At 35.7% G+C, this 25,102-nt stretch overlaps 1 protein-coding gene across 1 annotated transcript in view; it reads left to right on the top strand.

The window, feature by feature from the left end:
- LOC137388821 (uncharacterized) overlaps positions 1-24,947 on the top strand; it is a 28,892-nt gene extending 3,945 nt beyond the window's left edge. Inside the window, exons 2-17 of the mRNA XM_068075276.1 lie at positions 124-203; positions 2,100-2,251; positions 2,906-3,009; positions 3,514-3,667; positions 6,462-6,612; positions 7,337-7,507; positions 8,531-8,646; positions 10,752-10,836; positions 12,685-12,737; positions 14,951-14,965; positions 15,039-15,171; positions 17,413-17,491; positions 18,845-18,980; positions 20,707-20,947; positions 22,715-23,377; positions 24,399-24,947. Of these exons, the coding sequence (XP_067931377.1) occupies positions 124-203; positions 2,100-2,251; positions 2,906-3,009; positions 3,514-3,667; positions 6,462-6,612; positions 7,337-7,507; positions 8,531-8,646; positions 10,752-10,836; positions 12,685-12,737; positions 14,951-14,965; positions 15,039-15,171; positions 17,413-17,491; positions 18,845-18,980; positions 20,707-20,947; positions 22,715-23,377; positions 24,399-24,538 (2,473 nt within the window). The 3' untranslated portion in view covers positions 24,539-24,947. The remainder of the gene's footprint in view (positions 1-123; positions 204-2,099; positions 2,252-2,905; positions 3,010-3,513; positions 3,668-6,461; positions 6,613-7,336; positions 7,508-8,530; positions 8,647-10,751; positions 10,837-12,684; positions 12,738-14,950; positions 14,966-15,038; positions 15,172-17,412; positions 17,492-18,844; positions 18,981-20,706; positions 20,948-22,714; positions 23,378-24,398) is intronic.
- Positions 24,948-25,102: the final 155 nt, after the last annotated feature.

The following is a 25,102-nucleotide window of genomic DNA, read 5'->3' as shown; positions in this document are numbered from 1 at the left end:
TCTGAGATGGAAAAATCGGTTACCTTTTCCTAAAGCTATGGTTAGTGTTTTTCAAATAGGGTTGTTTCTGTGGGTCTCATTGTTCTTTGTGCTGTCTACATTTCAAGTTTCATGTTATTTTAGGTATAAAGAGATCTTGGCTAAGATTTTTGTTCTGTCCAAGCCAGAACTTTTAAGCACCCTACAGAGTTTCATACAATCAGGTATCTGGTAGACTTTTTCATGAATTCCTTCATGAAGTTGTTGCAAACTAGTTCGCATGATTGATTGTGAGTTTTTTCATGTTATAAGAATATTGCATTATCTCCAAGCCCTGCATAATTCACCACAAAGGTGTATGCAATTTGCAGTTAAATTAAACCTTCATAATTACAACTTTCAGTAAATTTAGATGCCTAATGATTAATCCGTTAACCATATTACGCATATTTGCACCTACTAATTTGTATTACAACTGTAGTCTCAAGAGTAGTATTTAGTACTCAGTAGTATTAAAACTGTAGTACACAATAGATTTTTGTCAGCAACAAATTGAATTTTATTTGACCTTTAACTTTATTTCACCAGTCAATGTCGGCAAAAGCAAACAGGGCCATGTGAAAAAAAAATAATAACATGAGCATTCGACAGTAGTTAAAAAAGAAATTCTTGTGATATAAGGATGTTCTAAATATAGGACATGCTAGTTGTTTATGTCTGGTGTGCTCAGTGGTTTTCGATTGCGTGGCATAGTTATAAATTGGGTGGTTATTTCATAAAAGATTTTTTCTATGCCATTTTCAATCTTTTGTTTACAAGTCTATGAACATTCAGTATTATTTTTTATTATTAAGTTTATGTGAGCTGGCCTTTTTCAAGTATTGTTATCCAAATTTTAGCATTCGATCTTAGCTTGCAGCTCTAAGTTTAACATCTAAATTTAAAATGTTTCTTAATATAACAACATTTGACATTCTAACTTTCAAACTACATATCATGAGAAAAGTGTTTTGTGTAATTGAAATAAATTGAGAGAGAAAATAATAACAACTGTAAAGGTTTTCAAACTTTGTCAAACAACTTTTAAACTTCATATCATGAGGAAAATGTTTCGTGCAGGTCAAATAAATAAATAAATAATAAAATGGCTATAAAAAGGTTTCGATGTAAATGTGGAATAATTAGCAAGTAATAGCTAAATTAAGTCAGTTTTGTTATGATTACAATAAAATATGATTCGGCAATGATACAATTAATGTGAACTGAGAAAACCAAATAAAAATCCTGAAGTGTGTGTATAAAAAAGGTTACTGTTCCACCAGAAGCTATCCATCAAAACTTTAAATACGACGATGCTGGTGCCTCTTGATACTGGTACAAATGTAAAAATGAGATATCGTACTGTCTTTGTCTGACCAAACGGTGAAAGAATGTAGAGGCCATTCATTCCTACTCGAGATAATACAACTGTCCACGTGAAAAGTATGACCTTCACCACGATTTAGCAATTGAACTATACGAAAAGCTGGAAATAGAAGTTCACGAAAACGCAAAAATCATTGTGTTTCATAAAGTTAATAGAATTCATAAAGTTTCAAATAATACGTCATTTAAATTAAGAAAATATAAGTAGGCCTATGTAAATTTGTGGTATTTTTAACTGTTTGTTAGTTTTATCTTTGCTGTAGTATTTGTCAGTTTCAACTCTGTTGTAGTGTTTGTCAGTTTCAACTCTGTTATAGTGTTTGTCAGTTTCATCTCTGTTGTAGTGTTTGTCAGTTGCATCTCCATTGTAGTATTTGTCAGTTTCAACTCTGTTATAGTGTTTGTCAGTTTCTACTCTGTTGTAGTGTTTGTCAGTTTCATCTCTGTTGTAGTGTTTGTCAGTTTCTACTCTGTTGTAGTGTTTGTCAGTTGCATCTCTCTTGTAGTGTTTGTCAGTTTCAACTCTGTTGTAGTGTTTGTCAGTTTCATCTCTGTTGTAGTGTTAGTCAGTTTCAACTCTGTTGTAGTGTTTGTCAGTTTCTACTCTGCTGTAGTGTTTGTCAGTTTGATCTCTCTTGTAGTGTTTGTCAGTTTCATCTCCGTTATAGTGTTTGTCAGTTTCATTTCTGTTGTAGTGTTTGTCAGTGATGTGAGTCTCATGATATTACGCAATGTCCTCACTGAGCTCTGCAATGCTCTTCCAACACTTGACGATGAGGTCAGCGAGCCCGTTGGACAGAGCATACTCGAGAGAATACAGCCAAGAGTCATCTCTTTTGAAGATCAGGTTTGCTGTTACGCCTACAATTGGCTACATTAGCTCAGCGCACATGTTTTACTATAGCTTTGTCTGTGTATATTATTCATGGTGAGAATATAGGGGTGTGGGGACGCAGTGTTCTACAGTGAACTGCTTGACTATTGTTAGATAAAAACAGAGTTAACCCGTCTGCCAGTCCCTGAAAGGTGAAAATAAACTAGACCTTTCTTGTGAAATGTGTAAAATTGTTGATTAGTATGTTGTCAATAAATTGTTTGCTAAATAAAGTATTTATTGTTGATAATAGTTATCTATTTGAATGTCAATGTTTATTATAGGATTGTGATATTGTTCATGCGCTGCCATTCATAGGTTTGTTTGACATTATGTTTCCTTGTAATTAACTTCTCAGCTTTTCAATTTTAATTTGTCAAATGAAGCCTAATTATCATTGCTCATGGTAGTCTAGCTGACTTTAAATATAGTCGTGTGGGAGGACTGACCAGTATATCAGACATCCAACCCCCAGTCTTGTCAAGTTTCTGTGCATTTCAAAGTAATACAATAATAAATAACATGAACTATATTATAGTGTATGTCTTTTTCAACACCTTTCAAGTTGTGGCATCATTGTAACCTATTTCTCCCCCTAGCACAAATTTTCATGTCAATTTCTCTCAGGTGGTGCAAATTCGGCAGCATTTGGCAAGCCTGTATGAGAAACAGTTGAGGTGGAAGGAAGCAGCGCAGTGTTTGACCGGTATTCCTCTTGAGACCGGGCAGAAGTAAGTTGAGGCAGCAACTATATGCATCATTTTATTTTTTGTAAACTGCAATTTTTTAAATATATACTTGTTCGCTTTCGAAAAGTTAAACTTAAAGTTAAAAAACAAGTTATAGAAATTACAGCATGTAGATTTAAACTAAAATTTGTGTTAATTTAAGCTAGAAATTATTTATGTACATATATAAACCATAAAAGGTACATGTAATTTAATTCTTGAAGTAACGGCTGATCTACCAGAGGAATCATTTTAGCCGATTTTTGTTATAATAATTACTTTTAACTTTATTATTTTTTATACATCTAAGACTAGTCTCTCAATCTGTTACGGGTATGTTAGTTGGAGTACCCCAACGCTCATCCAAATACTCTCATCGGGGTTTACTGCAACAATACACAATATAATACACAATTTTACTAGAGCAGGTGTTGTTAATCAATAGGCGTAACTTAACATTGTGCTTGGAGTTGTTTCCTCTCTACACTGGAATGCTTTGATTTACAGGCAATACACGATAGAGTACAAGCTGGACACATATATAAAGATATCAAGATTATATCTTGAGGATGATGATCCTGTAAATGCTGAGGCATTTATTAACAGAGCATCCCATCTACAGGCTGATACAGCCGATGAGAAACTTCAAATTTACTACAAGGTAAAGGTATTATTACACTACCTAGTACACCTCGTGAGGAGCTCTGTCATAACAATATCATTTTAACTTCAGATTTCCTACAAGGTGAAAGTGCTATTGCACTCTCTAGTACACCTAGTGAGGAGCCCTGTCATCACAATATCATTTTATGGTTGTACAATTGGTCTTTTTTAGCTTAATTTCAAATACCACATGTGGTCCAATTTATAGTATTCTGCCATGCATATGGTATTGTTTATGATCATCATTAGATACAGTATATCTCATGCATTTATACTTTTGCATTTATATTAAGTTATACTAATTACACCTGCTTTACAGTATTTTATGTATAGCACGTGTGTCACAAATCACATAGCGTTTGAGTGTTACTAGTCGTCTGCTCTTGGAAACATTCAGAATGATTCGATTTCCTTCTGCTGTTTGTCATGAACTATTTCACCAGATCACTTCCTAGTTTATCTTGTGTGCATTATTCTAGTAGTTTAGTCATGCCTTTTCGTACAAAGTTAATAGATTTCAAGACCTGCTTCATACATGTGCGTTAAAACCGTCTTGTGTCGGAGTAAATATTCTCATGGAATTACAGTCATATCTCGATTTACGATCAGCTCAATATACAAGTCTTTTTATTTCCAAGCTTAATTGTTGTGCCCCATATAAGCCAAAATTTTTGATACGAGCCGTTGTTTTGTGGAAACTGCCACTGCGCATATGGCATTCATGATGAAAAAGGTCTGGTGTACATCATGCGTTCATCATGTGTACATCATGCGTTCATCATGCGTTCATCATGTGTACATCATGCGTTCATTATGCATTGAGTGCATAATGAACTAATTATGCATAATTATTTACGGAATAACTTAAATAAATACCATTAAATAACCTTTTGTCTTTGGCCATCATCGGCCGAAAAAGCTCAAACAACCAATAATAGAGGTGGGAAGAAATGAGGATGATTTTGATGGAAATAAACAGCAAGTACTTCAAGAACATTAGCTTCATGCACAAATCTTTTTTTTCTGCAAATACATAGATTTTCTGTTTAATCATGGAATAAAGTACCTATTCATTGCGATCGCTGTTGTTTTTGCCATAAAAGGAAATGGTCATTACGTTTATCATTCAGAAAATGCTCTTGCTCAGCTAACTTCAATTTTATTGGCTACAATAACCTGTCGGTAAGGTAGGAAAGCATAATTATCTCTTCATTTTACATAATATAGTTTTTGTCTTTACTTTTACTCTGTATTAGTAAAGCATATTGAAGTATATACTATTTTAATAATTTACAATGCTTGCAGAATGTTTTTTATGTCTGGTTCGCTTTAGTGCACTTTCAGTTATTATAAGATGGGATAATTTAACTGGCATAATGAGTATGCTAGCTCGATCATGGAGCGAATCAAACTCGTATCTCCAGATTCGACTGTACAATGTAAATCATTTAATTTGTTTGACAGTCCCAAAACTTAATTTTGAATACTTTCGGTAATTACATTTTATATTAAAACTATTGTATGGAATAAAACTTTATAAAAAATAAATTACTAATGAAATCTATATTAATAAATCCCGCTTTGTCATTGCGTGTCTGTCTGTTAGTCCGTGTAAACACATATTTGGCCGATTTCATCCAAATATATCGCGCAATGCTCCATACTGTATTGGAAGCTCTTTAAGTCTCCAGTAACACTCAACAGATGGTCAGATAAATGTTCTGGTATTTTATTAATCTTAACACATCATGATGTCAAACACATTAGTAGAATATACCTGTAAATTGACAGAACAGTTAGAATTGTAATAAATTTCAAACCTATATAAAAATAAGAAAGTTAATTTTTACTTACAAAAATTACTGATCCTTTTAGAGTTGACAAATTCAATTTAATTTAGATAACTGACTGCTTATTAAGGCTTGATCATTTAAAACTGAACAATTGTGCGTACGTTGCGCTTTTCTTCACGCCATAGCATAGTGTCGTTTCGATACGGACTTTCTATTCAAATTCTTGGGTTGCTGCCCACAATGAAGTCCTTATCCAATGAAAATGCTTCTAGCCTCCAACTCAATCATGTTGCTAGGTGATGAGAACTTCGTCAATTGTAAATATTACTCGCGATAGATGTAGTGACGATCGTACGCTTTGTAATAGGTTGCAGTGAACAAACTAAACAAAGCCCATATTTGGTCTAATAAAAAATCCTCCCAATACACATACTTTTCTCTAGGTCACTAAAATATTTGGTTTCAAAACTCTATCTGCTTACTAAGAATCAGCCTCTTAAACACCCACCTGCTGACTTGCTGATTGAGTATGAATTAATCTCAGGCATCGTCGGGCTCACTGCTCGTAATAAATAACATGAGGTTTTTATGGTTACTTTACCGTGCGATGTAACTTACTTTAGCTTAGGATAGTTGAAGTTTATAGTAACATACTCTTAGCTTATTCATATCTTTATCTTTTTTTCACATTTACTTTTACTTTACTTTTCACCAACTAAGGCTGCATAGTTTTATACCTTTTGTATAGATTTGAGTATTTACTAGATATGTGCATGCTGATGCGTTCTTAAGTAGAGCTCCTGTGTTTATAAGTGACTGCGCTTGAATCTATAGGTTTGAAGAGTCAACAGCTCAGTTGCCTTTACAAATGAAAAGCCAAGAGTTCTAAGAGCACTAGCGATCAATTGTTGATTAGGATTTATCTCCTCGTCCATTTTAAGTACTACTGATTCCTGTTTTTAGTATTACACTAAATATTTGAATCTTATTATATTTCAGGCGTGCTATGGTCGTGTACTAGACTATCGGAGGAAGTTTATCGAGGCAGCGCAGCGATACCATGAGATCTCCTTTAAGACTGTTGTTAGTGAGGAGGAGCGTCTCGCAGCTCTAGAGAAGACACTCACTTGTGCGATCTTAGCTTCCGCAGGTAAACTAGATTATCCTTTTGTGCTGTTATTTAGGTAAACTAGTTGAGTCCTTGTTACGCGGATAATGAGTTTGTTTCCTTTGCGCTGATTAGCTGCTGGCAATTTGATGTGATTAAGTTGTTTGGGTTGCATCTATGAATGGTCACTAAAATTATAGATCCAATGGCATGTATGTTTTATGTATGCCTTTTCAAATGAAAGAAACTGAGTTCTTTGGGTGTTTGTTGGAAAGCCCATAAACCTTCAAGTATGTAGTACTACATACTTGAAGGTTTATGCTATATTTTTTATATGGTTTTACATACCATACTTATGATATGGTTATTTGCAAATATAGCTTATCGAAGCATTCAATTGAATTTTAACGAAATTTATTTTAGATTTGACCTGTTTAACAAAAATACTAAATACCGTTTCACATACCTATACTTGTATATTTTTTACGTCATTCCTGTTAAATTTGATTGTATTTTTATTCATCACCGGAGAAGACAAACAGATAGTGTAGGCTCCAGTTTTGTGTTAGTTTTTCTATGCGGATCTTGTTGTTTTCAGCAGCCAAAGGCTTAGACTTATATTCAGTAGATATATCCCTTAGATACGCAATACTACTCAGTAGTGATGCTTATAAAAGCATAATTTTAGAAAGTTCAAATATTATGAATTTGTTTGTTCTGCTCATTCTTGGTTGGTAATGATGTCATTAGTGGTACGTGTTGATAGGCCAGCAGAGGTCACGGATGTTGGCCACGTTGTTCAAGGATGAACGCTGTTCGCAGCTGAGTTCGCAATCTATCCTAGAGAAGATGTATTTGGATCAGGTGATCAGCAGGAGAGACCTCCTCGAGTTTGAGTCACGTCTCATGGACCACCAAAAGGCTATGACTGCGGATGGTATGTGGCCTGCTCTTGATATGTGTAGTCTGTGTGGCCTAGATTTGACTGCTTTCCTGCATAATGTATACCAGTAAATTTTCCATTCCTCTTTGTAAACCTTTGGCAAATAAAACTATACACCAGGGCTTGATAATAGTTTACACTTCTTTTTTTTAAATTTTTTGTTGAGGCAGAAGTATGCTCATTGTAAAATTCGCGCTGTGAAAAAATATGTGAATGGTTGTTTCTGTAGCTGAGTATCTTAGAAAAGTCTTGATAGGGTAGCAATGTCAAAGGTGAGTGGTAGGAGGTGAACTCTACCAAATCCAGTTACTAGTAGAGGGTAGCTACTAACACTCCCATTTGTTCAGTGTTAGTAGCTGGTAACTTATACTGAAATGTCAAACGCTCATTGTCAAACATGTCAAATACTCAAATGTCAACGCTCTGTACTGTATTCCTGAACATGAATTCTCTTTAGTTACTGGTTTTTTGTCTTTCTGTCTAGGGGCAGGTTTTCTATCCTATGTTTTAATGCTATGTGTAGTTACTTGGAAATACCTGAATGCTGATTTGAGTTCCTCATACGGTATCTAAGCGCTGGTTTTAAGAGGTGTAGTCCTCATCACACGTTTCTCATGGCCATTGCCTATGGTCATCGACCAAGCCTCGCTTTTCGCTTTTCTGATAAAACATTATCAATTCCCGGCTTCCCTCCACAAGCAGCATAGTTTCATCGTATGAAATCCTTCAGATACTTTGTTACAAATCGAAATTTTTATTTTCAATCATGATATTAAGATGATAGTTTTCTAATCACCTAGTCAGTAAGATATTAGGTTCATTCTGTGCAAATACAAATCCTCCCCTTTTTTCCTATAACACTAATTTTTTTATCGACATTTAATTTTAATACCTTTTGAGTGCCCCGTGGACAACAAGCTCGCATATCTGCTTCCAACTCGTGCTGTTACAATATCCCATAGTACTTGTGCTACAGTTCATTTTATCAACAACAGAATTCTACGCTATGTCTTGCAGGATCTACAATCTTAGATCGCGCTGTCATAGAACATAACCTCCTCTCTGCCAGTAAAATGTATAATAACATATCCTTCCAAGAACTGGGGGCATTGCTTGAGATTCCTGCTGAGAAAGTAGGTTTTCATTCTTTCTCCTTGTGTTTATGTACTCTTCTGGTTCTGTTCTGGGTTATGACATTAAGACTGCCAAACTGCATAGTGTAGATGGTAGTAGTGAATAATTTCATTTTTATTTTATTCCATCAGAAAAAAAGTTTCAGGTCATTATAATTAAGAGTGCAGTAAAATATGGTGAGCGTTAAATGGCCTCAAGTCAAAGATGCAAAGGACTAGTTGTCTATCTCATGATAACTTATTTTCTGCTTCGAGGGTTTGCAATTACATCATAAATAAACACCTAAAGTGTGCTTTTTGAATCAGTGCCATACCATGGATACTAGGTTGTTGCTTGTTTTAAACTTGTTTTTATCAGTGAACCCACATAAAACAATCGATTGATGTTATTTATGTAGCAGGTTGTAGTCTGTACCAACTTTAAAAGAAGTGTATTCCTTTTTTTACAGCCAACACTCGTTAAAACAGACTAATAGGGGTGGTCGGTGGTTCAGTTTAGCTGATCATCCGGTTAAACTGATATGCCTATATATAGGTCTATATATACAGGAAAAATCACACTAATCAGGCCTATATACATTGCACTATAGTAGACGCTCCTACTACGTAAATAATCGTAATAGGCATTTTAGGTTATACGAACAGTAAAATACATGTAAATTGCCAATTCGTTCCAAGATCTTTCCACACTCACCCCTTTGGCCATACAAAAAGATAAAAACTAGACTTAGCTTTGGTTTGTATCGACAATTTGTCTTCTTTTTCTTATCAGTTTCACTCGTTTTATGGCTCATGATTGGATTAATTTTACAATAAGTTATGTACATTTTCAATGTCCATTTGCGAAGATTAGTTTTTTTTTTATACAGCTAAGTCTATTCTGAAAAGTAAACCGAAGAACAAATATTATATACGTCTACAATAAAGCAAAACAAAAATATATTTTGACTATAAAAAGAGCGGTGTCTACCTGTTCGTCGTCTATTTGTATCCAGGGGGTCAAGGTTAGGATAAAAGATGACTTTTGACAATACTCCAACTTGTGACATTCCACTTGGTAGACATGCCTTTCAGTAATTATGAACAATTGCGCAACTAGCTATTCTCTGTTTTGTCGACACATCTAATGATCGATCGGGACAAACTAAAATATCATGGAAGTTGTATATACTGTATAATAAATACAACGCTATACGTACGTCATGTTTTCTCTCACAAATGCCGTGAGATCTAGTACCAGTCAAATCATATTTGAGAATTTGCCTCGACTTGACACTACGTTATATGGAATTTTTTACATAGTGCAAAACAAAAACTTTACATAAATTTTTTATGTTAACTAAAATTTACGTTATAGGAGGTAAACGTTGTAGGAGCGGCTAGTTTACATACTGCGCATTATACTGTACTGCATATACTTTAAAATATGTAGCCTAAAAAAGATTACAGTTTAAATACAAAAAAGTAAATTAAATAGATACCCTCATGAAAACATGGTGAAAATAGAAGTCTGATAATGTCTAAACACAGAAATATTCACTCAAAAAACCAAGCGTTAGCGTGTGAATTTTCCAACAGAGGTTTCCAAACAATTTCCAAACAATTATAAAAATAGAAACAAAGGTTAGACAACTCCTGTAATGGCTATTTGGTTGCAGAAGTTTCTGTTTACACAATAGTATTACAAACATTTTGTTTTGTTGAATGTTAAATAAGTTACTCCTTCAAACTTGTGGTTTTCTAACATATTTATAAATCATATCAATTTATATTTCACCATCATGAAAGTCGAATAGGACACAAGTGATATGATTGAAAAATAGATTTTACTTTTTTGAGTGATTCATATGAACAACTCCAATAGACGAATGTTTCCTACATGTAATAACTCTCTATATTTCTACTAAAATCGTTATAAACCAATCACCAATTGTTTGTACTTAACTGCACGTTGATTGCAACTGCTATGCCCAAATTTGTTCATCTTGCTCCGTATCCAGAATAATGCGATTCATTTTAGCAATGCTCGACTATACATGTATCTTGTTGCTGATACCTGTTTTTTTTTCACGGTTGGATGTCATCATCAACTCGTCGTTTTTCAGGCTGAAAAAATCGCATCACAGATGATTTCTGAAGGAAGAATGGAGGGCAGTATCGACCAGTTGAACGGAATAGTTCATTTCCAAGGTAGGTCTGACTGCATTCACATGATAGAATTGCTTCTTATCTGCATACTGTTTTGACATGGTTGCTATTTATTTAGTGTAGAAAATGATGTAGCTTGGTGATATATCTGTTATTATATATATACATTGCAAGCGTACATCAAACTTTTCCTTGCATGCAAATATTAGAAGGACAGTGCTGACCTTGTTATTCTTTGTAAGGTTTACCTAAGAGAAGCATGTTTGTAGGCCAAGTGCAGTACTTCTACATATACTTGTAGCGTGATAGTCATCACTGTTGGGTTCCAACCATGAATGGTAACAGCAATGACTCTCTCTAATGACTTTGTATCTCTATTAGTTAGATGCCATTGGCAATTGCCAAGTCCTGAAGTAGTGTGTTAGTTACGCAAGCAACTGAAAGAACTCGATCATTGCTTTGGCCAGTTACAGACAATTTTTATGGAGTAATACAGTCTGGGTCATGTCCGGGCATTGGAAAAGCCCAGAATAAGCTACTAAACTTTTTTATTGGAATGTTCAGCAAGGCAGCAATTTTCAAACTATACACATTCATCTGCTGACTAGAGCCTTACAAGAGACGCAATCTTCACAGTTTGTGCTCTCGCCTTTGTTGCCAGCATGCCCACACTCTAATAAATGGCTCTCCATTGTACTCAATGGCCATTGACAATTGAGTGCTGTATCGTTCATTAAACAGCCTATATTGTCTCGCACACATTCTCTTAGGTTACAGTACAGTACAGTATGCATATGAGGTGTAAGTGAGAGAGTGAAATATGGTTATACCTGCAGTAGGGTACATTATAATATTAATAGCAGTAATAATATTAAACTTACATTACAACACTCTGGCAAAAACTCACGGGCATCAGTCGCTCACGTCATCTTTCGTAAGAGCCAACTATTGGTCAAAGTTGTCATTCTTTGGACAAACAATTGACAGTTATTCAGACCCTGGATGTTGTTCAGACAATTGAAAGTTTGGGGAAGTGAGGTCCAAAAAAATGAGATCGACTGTACAGTGGACAGCCGAGTCATCATGTATACAGCTTTGACATTACAGTGGACCCTCACCATACGATTTTAATTCGTTCCAGTGTTGGCATTGTAAGGTGAAAATTTTGTATAGAGGGGTGTTGAAACCCATTGCAAATATCTAATGCAAACATCCCTGGCAAAAATCATCAAAATTTCGTATAAGTATGTACATATTAAAAATTGGTGACAAAATAATATGTTAGCTTTTGTAACTATAGATACCTACAGTAACTTTAGTGTATTTAGTGGTTATGGTCTGCAATAAAATGTAACGTTACAATGTACCATCTGCAGTACATACCGTAATGAGTTCTCACCTTCGAGGCAGACGTACATATACAACATAAACAATTGAATTTAACTTACTAAACACATTCTTAAAGCTAAGTTTTAGTATGTATTTTTAACTATTTTACTGAACTTCATTTTTTCACCGCTAAAATTTTATCACCCATTTCCAGTTTTGATTTTACAATTACTAATAATGAATAACGGTTAACTGAGCGAGATCGAGCTTCGTATCTCTTTCATTCGTTGTTAGAGACATTTCGGTGAATAACATATATACATATTTGTTATTTTAACGTAATCAGCACACCGACGGCCAAATTTAAATTTCGAGAGAAATTTTTGTCGATATCGTATAGTGAAAAATATCTTGTATGGAGAGAGTGAAAAATTGTGTTCTACATCGTAAGGCAAAAATCATATTCTACATCATAGGGCAAAAAATCGTATAACAGGGTCATCGTAACTCGAAGGTGCACTGTATGTTATTAGTCTTTAAAAGTGCGTGTTTGTCTTGCAGCCGAGGAACCATTGGTCACTTGGGACAGCCAAATACAGGATTTATGTGGACAAGTAAATACGATAATAGACATGATTGGACAGGTTCACCCTGCCTGGCTAGACAAGATAACGGCGGAGCAAGGTGGCTGACTGCAAACGTTTGTTTGCTACAAGTGTATGTTTTTTCTTTGGCTTAGCCAAACAAAGTTGCTTGTCAAATCACCATAGTTTGTGTACCTATTGATATGTCTAGGTCACGTCACGAAGGCTTGTTCAACTTGGACGTTACTGAGGCACGCTGATTTCAGATAAATATGTCATGTATGCTTCCTAGTTGATAATGGGTACGCTGTGTACATTTGTTCCAATGTTGAAGAGATATATGTCTGTATGTTTTCATGAAATATATTATTCACCCATTGCCTAATTGTATATGTTGAGATCATGAAATCCAGGTATTGCGCAGAAGTGCCTCTTACGTTTGTGAAGTATTCCTTCTAAGGCTATAAAAAGAGTATTATTTGGTACAATACTGATTGGAGTGAGCGTTCTTTTGCTGTGGGGTTTTGATCATATGAGGGTTAGTATTTTTGCTGTAATATAACTTTGTTACTGCCACTTGTTTTATCCAACGATGTTGGTCTTATTACATAATATTCATCAATTGCTACAATCTTCATGCTAAGCACTTTGTAAGGGTTGATTATTAGTTTGTATGAGTGTTTTTACACTGAGCAATCTTGCTGGATATATTAAAATCTTGCTTGCATGATATTCAAGGGAGACAATTCCTACGAGACCATTATGTCCTGTACAGCCTTCCTGTAGTGTTGTGAAGTTCTTACAAGTTGTATTTCAAGGTCTGAGGTCGACTAGTTCTAATAACTTAATAGTTTAGATGCAGCATCTCTATAAACTTGCTGTTACTTTTAGTCGCTTTTCAGTTTCCCTTTAAAAATGAGTCGTAATTAAAGAATGCCCAAAAGATGGAAGGTATAGTGCTTGAAAAGACCTCTTCATGGTACCAGGCTATATAATTCATACAGGATACAGGAATTCCTTATTTGAGATCAATTAATTGTCAATAAGTTGAAAATTCTAGTTGATGTCATTGTTTGGAGCGTAAAGGTTTATATCAGTTAATAACTACAGCTGCTTTTTACAATTTGGTAGCATGTCAGGTAGTAATAAAATCATAGAGTTGAATGTAGCTATAGATCATAAAATGGAACTACCTATTTTATCCTAGCCCTCAATTAAAAGATTTGGGTGGTTTTCACTGAAACCAAAATATTAAACGAGTAAATAAACTTTTATAACTTGTCATGAAAAGACGATACTGCTCTGGCTGTCATAGCCTTGGTTTGATCCATATGACCGCGATGGTCAGTGAATTAAAGCTAACTGTTAGTAGCTGTCTGGCGGTAGAACCAGTTATTCTTGAATGAGCAGCCTCATAACACAACATGATATAGCGTTTGAATCTGGTGCACACGGCTGGATTCAGTGAAAAGCATGATCATCACAAACAGTTCAATTGGAAGGATAGTACATACTTTACCCAAATTCGTTAATTGCTGCTAGCGTGTACAGACTGCAAAGATTAACAGACGCAAGTAAAGAAAATAAATGTCCTTGAAGGTATGACATATGCCCTCATTCTATACTGCAGAAACTAATTCTACAACCTGGTTTTATTAGTCCGCTTTTCATTTACAATTAAATGAAAGTAGATCTTTTTGTGGGTAGTATTTTGTACGTAAGTATAATTAAAGCTTGTTTCTGTGGTGATTTGTAAGATTGGCTGTCCTGACCAGATTTGAGGACTCCATTACTTCGTACTGCTCCGTCATCTATACACCTTCGATTGAATTGTTTCTATAGATGTTATTGTTGAGCATTTGGTTTAAAAACTACCTCTAGTGCTCAATTAGTCATAAGAATAATGACTAGCCGGATCACTATTTTTGTTGACCGGTTCAATGTTGAGCAAGTTCCGACGCTGTATTGGCATCGCAGCAGTAAAACAGTTTCTTTTGTTATATCGGCAACGTGCATCACAGCTCGACTCTATGGACAGCATTTACATATTTTCTTTTCTATTGTATTTGTGCGAGAGTATTGATTATGCGAAGGTATGTCAGTGAACTAAAAGATTTTTCAATTGGACAACTGTTCACTGGAACAGCGCTGTATTGTGTTCGTTATCAACAGACAGTCATCGCTGTGTTAGTGTATCAATCAGCTGCCTCTGCCTCCCTACTTGCTAATATAGTTTGTGACAGACAAGCACCTGTATAGTGTCAGTAATTTGTGACCACCATCTGTCGAGCGCCTGTAGTTCTTGACAAGCACTTGTAGAGCACCTGCCAGATAATGGGTGTTGCTGAGGAATGGGAAGAGATGGAGGAGTACGCTCAGCAGATGGAGCAGATGAAGAGACAAGTGTCAAGTTTAACTGAAGCCCTGTCTAAAGTAAAAGCTTCTGAGAAAACTGATGAAGCAGGTAATAATAGACATAGAAAGAAATTTTAAGGTGGTATCCATAGAAATTGTTGCTGTTTGAAAGGTGATTCACTATTGGATGGTACTAACAGTGGTTCCGACTACAGCTGACTAAAGCACAATTTCACAAAGAGTTACTCATGATTATAAAAACTACTGAAGATATTATATTCTAGTTGATTTAACAATATCTGAGTAAAAGTAAAACCTTTCATTGCCAATAGAACACATTTAGTTTGCCCATTTTAATGTCCTTATACATTTAGCAATCCTTTATCTCTTATATACATGTATGTTGTGGATTGTAGGACCCTCGCTGTGTCAGTGGTAATGACCTTGCAAATAGTGCATCTCCACTTTTTCAACTCCTCTAAAATTGTACACAGCATCAAAAACTTACCGTTGGACAAAGTGAAAGACAAAAAAAACCTTAATTTCATGTGTTGATAGCACTCGTGATTGTACATACATATACATGTATGTGTCTCAAGAAATCCGTGCTTGTTATAACTTTTAACTCCTGATTTTATGGCAGTTGTTTATCTATTCTGTTAGACAGCTGAAAGTTTCTCCAATTCGTTTTATCCAAATGAACCACTGGTCTTTAGTTGAGCTCTAGTCCTATTTTTAGCGGTGCCTCTAAAATGCCTTACGATAGACCGAGTCTAAGGGGAGCTTGCTGCTACAATATTTCGAGATACTTTCTCTTAACACTAACTTTTGAAATTATTTGGTACATTCTGTCAAATATTGATTAATAAATACATTTATCCCATTTATTTGGTGCTTTATTGAAGTAGATAAAAACAACAAAGTGTAAGTTTAAGATGTTTAATAATCTGTCATGAGGCAGGAGAAAGACCATGAGTTATACATCTGCTGTTCTGTGATGTTGCCTGTATTTGTTACTGGATGTGGCAGAATGTAAGTGAAGAATCTAAAACTTCTCTGAGAAAGTACTTCAATATTCAGGATTACTTACTAACAGTTATAGACATGGTTTCATATTAACATGGACTTCCTTAATGGCAGTTGAATTGAATTACTAGAGTTTGCAGTCACATCAGTGTCAGCATGCATGGTTACCTTCTTGTAGTCATATGGCTAATTTTCTTTAATTGTATAGTTACCTTTCTGTAGTCGCATGGTTATCTTCCTGTAAGGCTGGTTCACATTATATCGCCATATGTCGACGTTGCCTTCTCAGCGATTCTTCATTGACTAAGTTCCCCGCAACAGATGGCATCGTCAAGGCAACATGGCTACATCGGGAAAGTTTGCAGCTGTCAAACTTTTCCGATGGTTCACCAATCATCTAGAACAGTGTATGCAATGTTCACCGCTTCATCGATGGTGATGGTTGGTCGTCGAGAATTGCTCGATCTATATTTTCTCTCATGACAGTTGCTGCGGGACTAGCATTTCATTGTTTCCGTGACCACATATAATGAGAATGCTATACTACGGACTATTCGCTGATATTAACGCAGATGGGTTTGTGATAGTGTGAACATTGTTATTACAGACGATCACAGAAGTAGCTTGTGATTAACACAGATATATGGCAATATAGTGTAAACCAGCCATTAATCGTATGGTTACCTTGCCATCGTCATATGGTTACCTTGCCGTCATCGTATAGTTATCTTCCTGTAATCAAATGGTTACCTTCTTGTAGTCATATGGTTGCCTTTTCCTAGTTGCATGCATAGTAACTTTGCTGTAGTCATATGGTTATCTGCTTGTAGTCATATGGTTACATTTCTGTCGTCAGATGGTTAACTTCCTGTAGTCATATGGTTATCTTCCTGTAGTCATATGATTACATTTCTATAGTCATATGGTTACTTTCTTGTAGTCATATGGTTATTTTCCTGGAGCCATACAGTTGTGCCCATATAATTACAAATATACCTTCTTGGGATCGCGAGCATGCTGTCCATAGACCTAATAATTATACTTAATTAGTGCAATTAATAGGTCTATGATGCTGTCGTAAATCATAAAATGTTCAACCTACTCCTCCTTACCTTGACTCATAATAGATTATAACAATGGCTCTTTCTAACATAATCTTCCATAATTAAAGCCTGTACTAGTTTAATAACTACTGTAGGTGCTTCATATTTCAATGATTACTTCAAACATATTGTATGAACAGCGTTTAAAATGCAAAACATTCTAGTTGAGCTAAAAGTATTCAGTTCCTTATCATGATAAGCTTATTATTCGTTTATATTAGATGCCAACTGTCTGACTGCAGACTGCAACAGACCGATTGACTGGTACTGCAAATATTGCAAGTCCTTCATCTGCACCAAGTAAGTGTACATAGTACAGATAGCGAGGTCGGACAACTTTTTATTACACAGCAAAATATTAAAATAAGTTTATGTGGATAATTATTTATTGTTAATGTGTATGAATATCCAATAACGAAGAAAATTGCTTTTATTTGTGTTATAATAAAGTCTTTCAATCTTGCTATAACCTGAATCAGTTATAAAGAATTTGAAAGGACAGTCACATTGATTTGACATTGATGCTGTCGAATAATTGTCTGCAGCAGTCTTCCCATGATTTAAACAGCTGCCGATAGCAAAGTCTTGAGGGCAGCCGTAGCCTGTGGTCTAGAATACCCGATCTGTAAACAACAGGTTGGGGTTCGATTCTAGCAAAAAGGCGGAATTCATTCCAGGTGGTGACAGGAATGACATCCCACCTTAAATCCAGGTTCCCTTGCCACTGGACTCAGACATGTCCAGCCAAGATCACATAGTTAATGTTTCTTCAACAATACTCTTAAAACACACACAGCCTCTGCTTGCAGTAAGCTCAGCTGACATCATAGTCGATTGTTTACACATTCCGATAGCCAAGATAACAATATAATATTAGGTAAATGCTGGTCGATCGGCAACCACCAAGGCCTATTCTCATAGGGTTCTGTGATGATTGCTTCCTGCAATTCTGCGCAGTTCCAAATTTGCGATCTCGTTCAGCATGATGTCATCAATATTCAGTTCCCTGGGAATGAATTTTCTTCAGCTGCAGACCTCAGTGCGTCTAATTGAAACCATTTATAATGTAATCATTTTGAACTTGGCTTGTTTCCTTCTTTTTATGTAAGTTTTGAAATAGATTAAATCTGAATAAATAAAGGCTTTTTATACAATATAGAAGTACTGACATTACTTGCTTTTCCCAAGTTTTCAGCATTCTGTTTCTACATAAATTGCAATCTTTTGATGAAAATATCTAATAAATTGATTCTAGGTTTGAAGATTTGTTTTCTTCTCTGAATTCCATTTTAGCAAAAAATAAAATTGCAATCGTGCTCTGCATGCACCGATTTGAATTTCTCTCCTGTTTGTTAGAGAGGAAGTTGGAAAATTGTTCGCTAGCGAGGGTACATTTTTCACGACTATTAGATATTATCTTCTCTCTTTTAGGGATTGTCTAGTTTTCATATTACATGCTCTCTCCTCCCACCACCTAAAAATGTTGGCTTTTGTTGGTAATAAGCAATGCTTAAAAATTTAGGAAACTGCTTTGTGCTCATCGGTATTGAGAGCTATAACTTTTGTTTCTGGTTATCCTTTATCATCGCTTCTTTACTCAACTGTGAAATAAAGCTTTAACATATTGTATTAAAACTATTCCCGCTCGATTAGGTGTTCAAAGAAACCGTGTGGAGACGAGGACAAGCATGAAATCATCGACTTTGAGGACATGTATGAGTCATGCAAGCAAAAGTACATGGAATGGAAAGGTGGCAAGGAGTCCGCTTTGAGCACACTCACTAGACAGGTGACTACAAGTGTCTGACACTCACTAGACAGGTGACTACAACTGTCTGACACTCATTAGACAGGTGACTACAAGTGTCTGACACTCACTAGACAGGTGACTACAAGTGTCTCACACTCACTAGACAGGTGACTACAACTGTCTGACACTCATCAGACGGATGACTACAAGTGCCTGACACTCACCAGACAAATGGTCAGAAGCGTCTGACTTGCTTATTAGGTGTTCTCTTAAAGATGAACTGACAATAAATTTTGGTAGATTTTATCAAAAAGTATCGGTACTTTTTAATCATTTGCCATTGTTTTTAATGTTAGGGATGATCTGACTGCCAGAATGTTTCAAAATTAAAATAGACAAAACTTGATCAAGGTTGAAATGTTCCGATGAAAAATACATGCGAAATGACATCACTAGTTGTTATCACTTTTGTAGTTGATATCAGGTATTGTGTTCAAGTTGCCGCATTAAACGACTCTATTCTGTCGGCCCATTCGCAACTATAGACATTATAGTCACACTTTCATTTGTTCTTAACGTTTTAACCGCGATCAGATTTTTTCAATTTTAATCTGAAAGTGTCCTGGGTGTCAGATCCCTTCAAACATAAAAACACAATTGTAAATGATGAAAAAATACTGAGACTTTCTGATAAAATTTACTATAATTTTGTGCAAGTTTATCTATAACAAACCGTCTAGCCATCTGTCTGACTAAAAAAATAGGGAGTCCTATCATTCTCAAATGAGTCATACTGCATGAAATCTCATGGAATAAGAACGTAACTCCATAGAGAACGGAAAGGTTTGCGACAGTACTGCATGTTATTGAAGGGTGGTTGTGTTAGCACTCAACCTATAGTGAAAGTTATTTCTTAATATTAAGGCTAGACTGAAGAATGTAGAGTTCATCTCATGAAAATAGAGTAACAGTAGCAGCAATACAATTGTATAATGGGTTTCTTAATTTTATTACTGAAATACTACTATTTGAGCAGTTTTAAACTTTAGACTACACGCACAACCAGCTGACTTTTTTATGTTACACTGTAAAATCTATCCTCTTTAGATGAAGTAACTTTAGTTCAAACAGAGCTCAGTTTATTATTCTAGAATGATCCATCAATTGAGTTGAGCAAAATCCTACCAGTTATCAGCTGGTGCATACTCAGCCTAAGCTACCAAATGATGAGTCATCTCGTGGGCTGTTTATAAGAAAAATGGATTATGTGGATCACATAATTTATTTTTTGTTGTTGTATCACTGTGGTCAGTGACAGCTTATTGGTTATAGTAGAAATTGAGTCACCATATACCAGTTATACCATATCTGACGCTTATGTTAATAATTAATTTAGCTGAAAGAACTTTCTCTGTGTTTTTAAAGTCTGATTATTATAATATAGTATATATGTATTTGTAGTTTTTTTGTAGTTTTTTAATGTAAATGTTTACAGATAGTTTTAGATAGTTTTTAAATATTGCCTGTTCCCTAGGTATTATTTGTCACTGCATGTTTTACAATTTCAGAGAGCATTTATAGCAATTCCTTATGATTTCATTTTTAGTTATTTAACATGCCAAAAACTCTCTCAATTACTTTATGAAAAAAACTCAAGTCATTGGATGGGCAAAATGTAGCCTTTAGTATTTATGATTTTTGTTATCTTTCTTAATCTCTCAATATTCAGCTGCATTTACATTTTATTTATTTTATTATATTTTAGCAAAAAAAATTACAAGAGGAAATAGCTGCAGAGATCCAAAAGATGGCCAGCGCTTCGCCGGAGGAGTTAGTCGGAGAAGAGCTTGGAATAATCGTTGCCGAGCTGCCTGCTAAAAGAAAACTACTGGAGGATGTCACCAAGAAGGTGAATGATGCTGGCAGCTCACTGAACAACTATGGAGTGAATATTGAAGCTCTGAGCCATCAGGAATTCATTAAAGTCTTTGATGAGCTCGACCTCTGTAAGATATACTAATAAGAATAATTATTGTAGTAATAATAAAACAATTGTAATCAATAATAGTATAATGGTATAACATTCTTGTGTGTACTGAGAAAACTGTTTAGACTTGCTGGTGGGTAGTAGTTATGTTCATAAAATTGTAAGGGCTGAACCTTTGAAGGGAAGACTATTAATAGTTCCTTGCCAGTGTCCAACTCACAGCCGACCAAAGGTAGCTAACATTCTTGATTTCCTAAAAAAAGATTAGTCTTAACTGGCAGTTGATTACCAGTTCACTAGTAGACTGGTCTTGACTGGCAGTTGATTACTAGTTCACTAGTAGATTGGTCTTGACTGGCAGTTGATTACTAGTTCACTAGTAGACTGGTCTTGACTGACAGTTGATTACTAGTTCACTAGTAGATTCGTCTTGACTAGCATTTGATGACTAGTTCACTAGTAGACTGGTCTTGACTGGCAGTTATTACTAGTTCATTAGTAGACTGGTCTTGACTGACAGTTATTACTAGTTCATTAGTAGACTGGTCTTGGCTGCTGACAGTTGATTACTAGTTCACTAGTAGACTGGTCTTGGCTGGCAGTTGATTACTAGTTCACTAGTAGACTGGTCTTGACTGGCAGTTATTACTAGTTCATCAGTAGACTGGTCTTGACTGGCAGTTGATGACTAGTTCACTAGTAGACTGGTTTTGGCTGGCAGTTGATTACTAGTTCACTAGTAGATTAGTCTTGGCTGGCAGTTGATTACTAGTTCACTAGTAGACTGGTCTTGACGGGCAGTTGATTACTAGTTCACTATTAGACTGGTCTTGACTGGCAGTTGATTACTAGTTCACTAGTAGACTGGTCTTGGCTGGCAGTTGATTACTAGTTCACTAGTAGACTGGTCTTGACTGGCAGTTTTTACTAGTTCATCAGTAGACTGGTCTTGACTGGCAGTTGATGACTAGTTCACTAGTAGACTGGTCTTGGCTGGCAGTTGATTACTAGTTCACTAGTAGATTAGTCTTGGCTGGCAGTTGATTACTAGTTCACTAGTAGACTGGTCTTGACGGGCAGTTGATTACTAGTTCACTATTAGACTGGTCTTGACTGGCAGTTGATTACTAGTTCACTAGTAGATTGGTCTTGGCTGGCAGTTGATTACTAGTTTACTAGTAGATATAATTGATGAATTTATTTTTACTCAGTAAGCGTCATTCCCATATCGGCTGCAAAACCCTGGTGGTAATCTTGCGCAGCGAAACACTGACAGTGCTAGGCTCGGCGTCTATGTTCGGATAGAGCTGCGTCGCTGGTGATCGCATAACAATGGCCACTTGTCAGGCCTTTTCAAACTGCTGACCTTCACATATTCAGTGCATTTTGGTAAAGTGTTGCCTGCGGCCCTTTGCAAAAGTTGAACAGCGCTGAACTCTTGCATTGACCGCCAGCAAGTACCGTTGGTACTCAGCGCGTAGCTTTCCATTTTACCACGGATAGCCCTGCAATCCTGCTACCGGTGCTTGTGGCGTATCTGGGAACCAGGCTTTAATTCTCTCGTGTAAATTCTACAGCTACTAAACATAAATATAGGTTCAATTTTGTATGCAACAGATATGTGGTTCAACTCTAAATGCTTGTTGTACTAAACGATTACCGTGTCATGTCAATTTATACAAATTGTCTATTAAATAGATTGATTTCGCCTAAAGAGAATCAATATTAGAATCAATTCTGTTAGACAATATTAATAGTGCAATGGACTCACAAATTGCTTTTGTAGACAATCATCTCTTTGAAACAACAGATATTAGTAATGTCAAATTGGATCCAAATTATACCACAACATCTGTAAAGAATGCCTACGCTGTTGATCTCCTTCCGGATGGAACACTCATTGTTGCCAGTACTGGTGGCTTTTATAACATGAATGATCGTGGCGAAGTCATTAAAAAGAACGAGACAAATGAAGGAGATTTTACTGGAATTCAATATTACAAAGGCAAGATTTACTGTTTGCTCAAGGAGCGGAAGGGAAGCAACAAGAGAAGAGTGCTGGCCTATAACATGTCGGATTATAAAGAAGTTGCAAGATGGGAGTTACCCGAATACGCCTTCATCAGTATGCTTGCCGTCAGCAATGATAAGGTGTACGCTGTCGACATCGCAAATAAAAGAGTTAGAGTATTCACACTCATAGGAGAGCCAAAAGCTGATTTTGTTGACCCTTCATTTCAGAAGCCAATTTACATGAGCCGATGCGCACCAGATGGCGTACTTCTCGCAGATCTTGCTTCGGAGCAAGTTCACAAAATCGACTGCAGCACTGATAAGATTGTGTGGTCATTCTCAAGGAAGTCTCCGCGTGGGGTCTACTGTGACAAAGATGGTAATATCTGGGTGTGGTCTTCTAAGGATAAAGCATTTTGGATACGATCATCTGATGGTGAGTGCAAATACTGGATTGTTGCATTGAGTAATAGCTTGATAGTACACATACGTTGCAAAAATCCTCAAAACTTCCTTGCTTCTATCAGGTAAAAGTATTTCAGACACTGGCAAAGAGATCCTTCATGTTGGCTTTAAACTCTCTTGGATTGCGTTTCTTTTCTTTGTTACAACGCGAAAAAGTTTTTTTATGGCATGCCAAAACAAAACTCAGAGAGCTCGCTCTAAACTGATTGGCGACATATTTATGAATGGCAAACTGTTGAGATTTTATTTTTAGGATCAAAGGCCAAATTCAATCTTAAAGCTAACTCATAACCAATTCAGTAATCAGAACAGCCTTTGCCGATAATATTAATGCATGCATCTGAATTTTGATAAGATTTTAAAAAGCCGAAACTAGTTTAAACTTTAAACTATAACTTACTCAATAAAAGTAATCGGAACTAGTTTTGTTTTTTTGTTACAAGAAATGTGATTTTGTTATGGAATTGATAAAAATGTGATGTAGCATCTGCTGAAACATAATCTTATGTAAAGTAAATGTATCTGAATCGGTTGCACAAAAGAGTTATCTCAGAATTTTTCATTGCTACCGTATTTTTCTTTAAAAACATTATTTACAGAAGCCTACTACTACTACTCTAGACTAGTCAACTACTACTGCTATTCTAGACCAGTCTACTAATCAACTACTACTGTTACTTTAGACCAGTCTAGTAGTCAACTGCTACTTCAGACCAGTCTACTAGTCAACTGCTACTTCAGACCAGTCTACTAGTCAACTACTGCTACTACTTTAGACCAGTCTACTAGTCAACTACTACTGCTACTTTAGACCAGTCTACTAGTCATTTACTACTACTACTCTCGACCAATCCATTAGTCAACTAGTACTCCATTACCATTTGCAACTTTGAGTGTAATTTGTATGGCAGCTATAGATTGATGTGGTAGAAATATTTGATGTCAATATAGCTTTTAATCCAACAGTTTTAATTTCAATAATTTGTAAACAGGAAAGCAGAAAAAGAAGTTAGAGCACAAGAAGATTGTTGATGCCGGTGTCAAGAATATAGATGGAATGGTTATAGTTAATGGAGAGCTTTGGGGAGCTGCTTGTGACAAAGGCATCGTTCGGATCAGAGTCAGCATGTAGAGTTACAGTTTATCTAATTTCAAATGAGCTATCCTGTTGCAGTAGGATCAATAAGCACTAGTTGGCTAAAATAGGCTATACGAAGTGAAGGAGAAAACAACACACAAGAGTTGTTCTCTCTTTAAAGGTTTTCTGTCACTTGCCTGTGAAATATTATATTTACATTCAAGATTAGAAAGATTATATATAAGATATGTGGTGTTTCTAATATCTATCAGATTTTTACAATTTTTAAGATAATGAATTTATTATGCCAACCAGTGTGTTGAGGCCTTCCAACACACTGGTATCATTACGTCACAATAAATTGCCCAATGCATAATAAATCTCGTTAAAATGAGTAAAATACTGTAGCAACTTCTTGGGTACATAATGTAGCCTTTGGTCTTTATTTTTTTCAAAGATTATGAATGCCACAAGGTGAAGCTTTGCTTGTTTGAATAAAATTTGTTGTGAGTCTATGGTATAAAGTTGTACTCATGCCCTTCAGTTTCGAGGCGTGGCTAGACAGGCCCAATACTTATTGCTCCAACATGCCTACCAAAAGTACTACTGACTTTTGTA

Source organism: Watersipora subatra, chromosome 2, assembly GCF_963576615.1.
Source record: "Watersipora subatra chromosome 2, tzWatSuba1.1, whole genome shotgun sequence".
Classification (NCBI taxonomy): domain Eukaryota; kingdom Metazoa; phylum Bryozoa; class Gymnolaemata; order Cheilostomatida; family Watersiporidae; genus Watersipora; species Watersipora subatra.
This window is presented reverse-complemented; position numbering and strand designations above follow the sequence as displayed.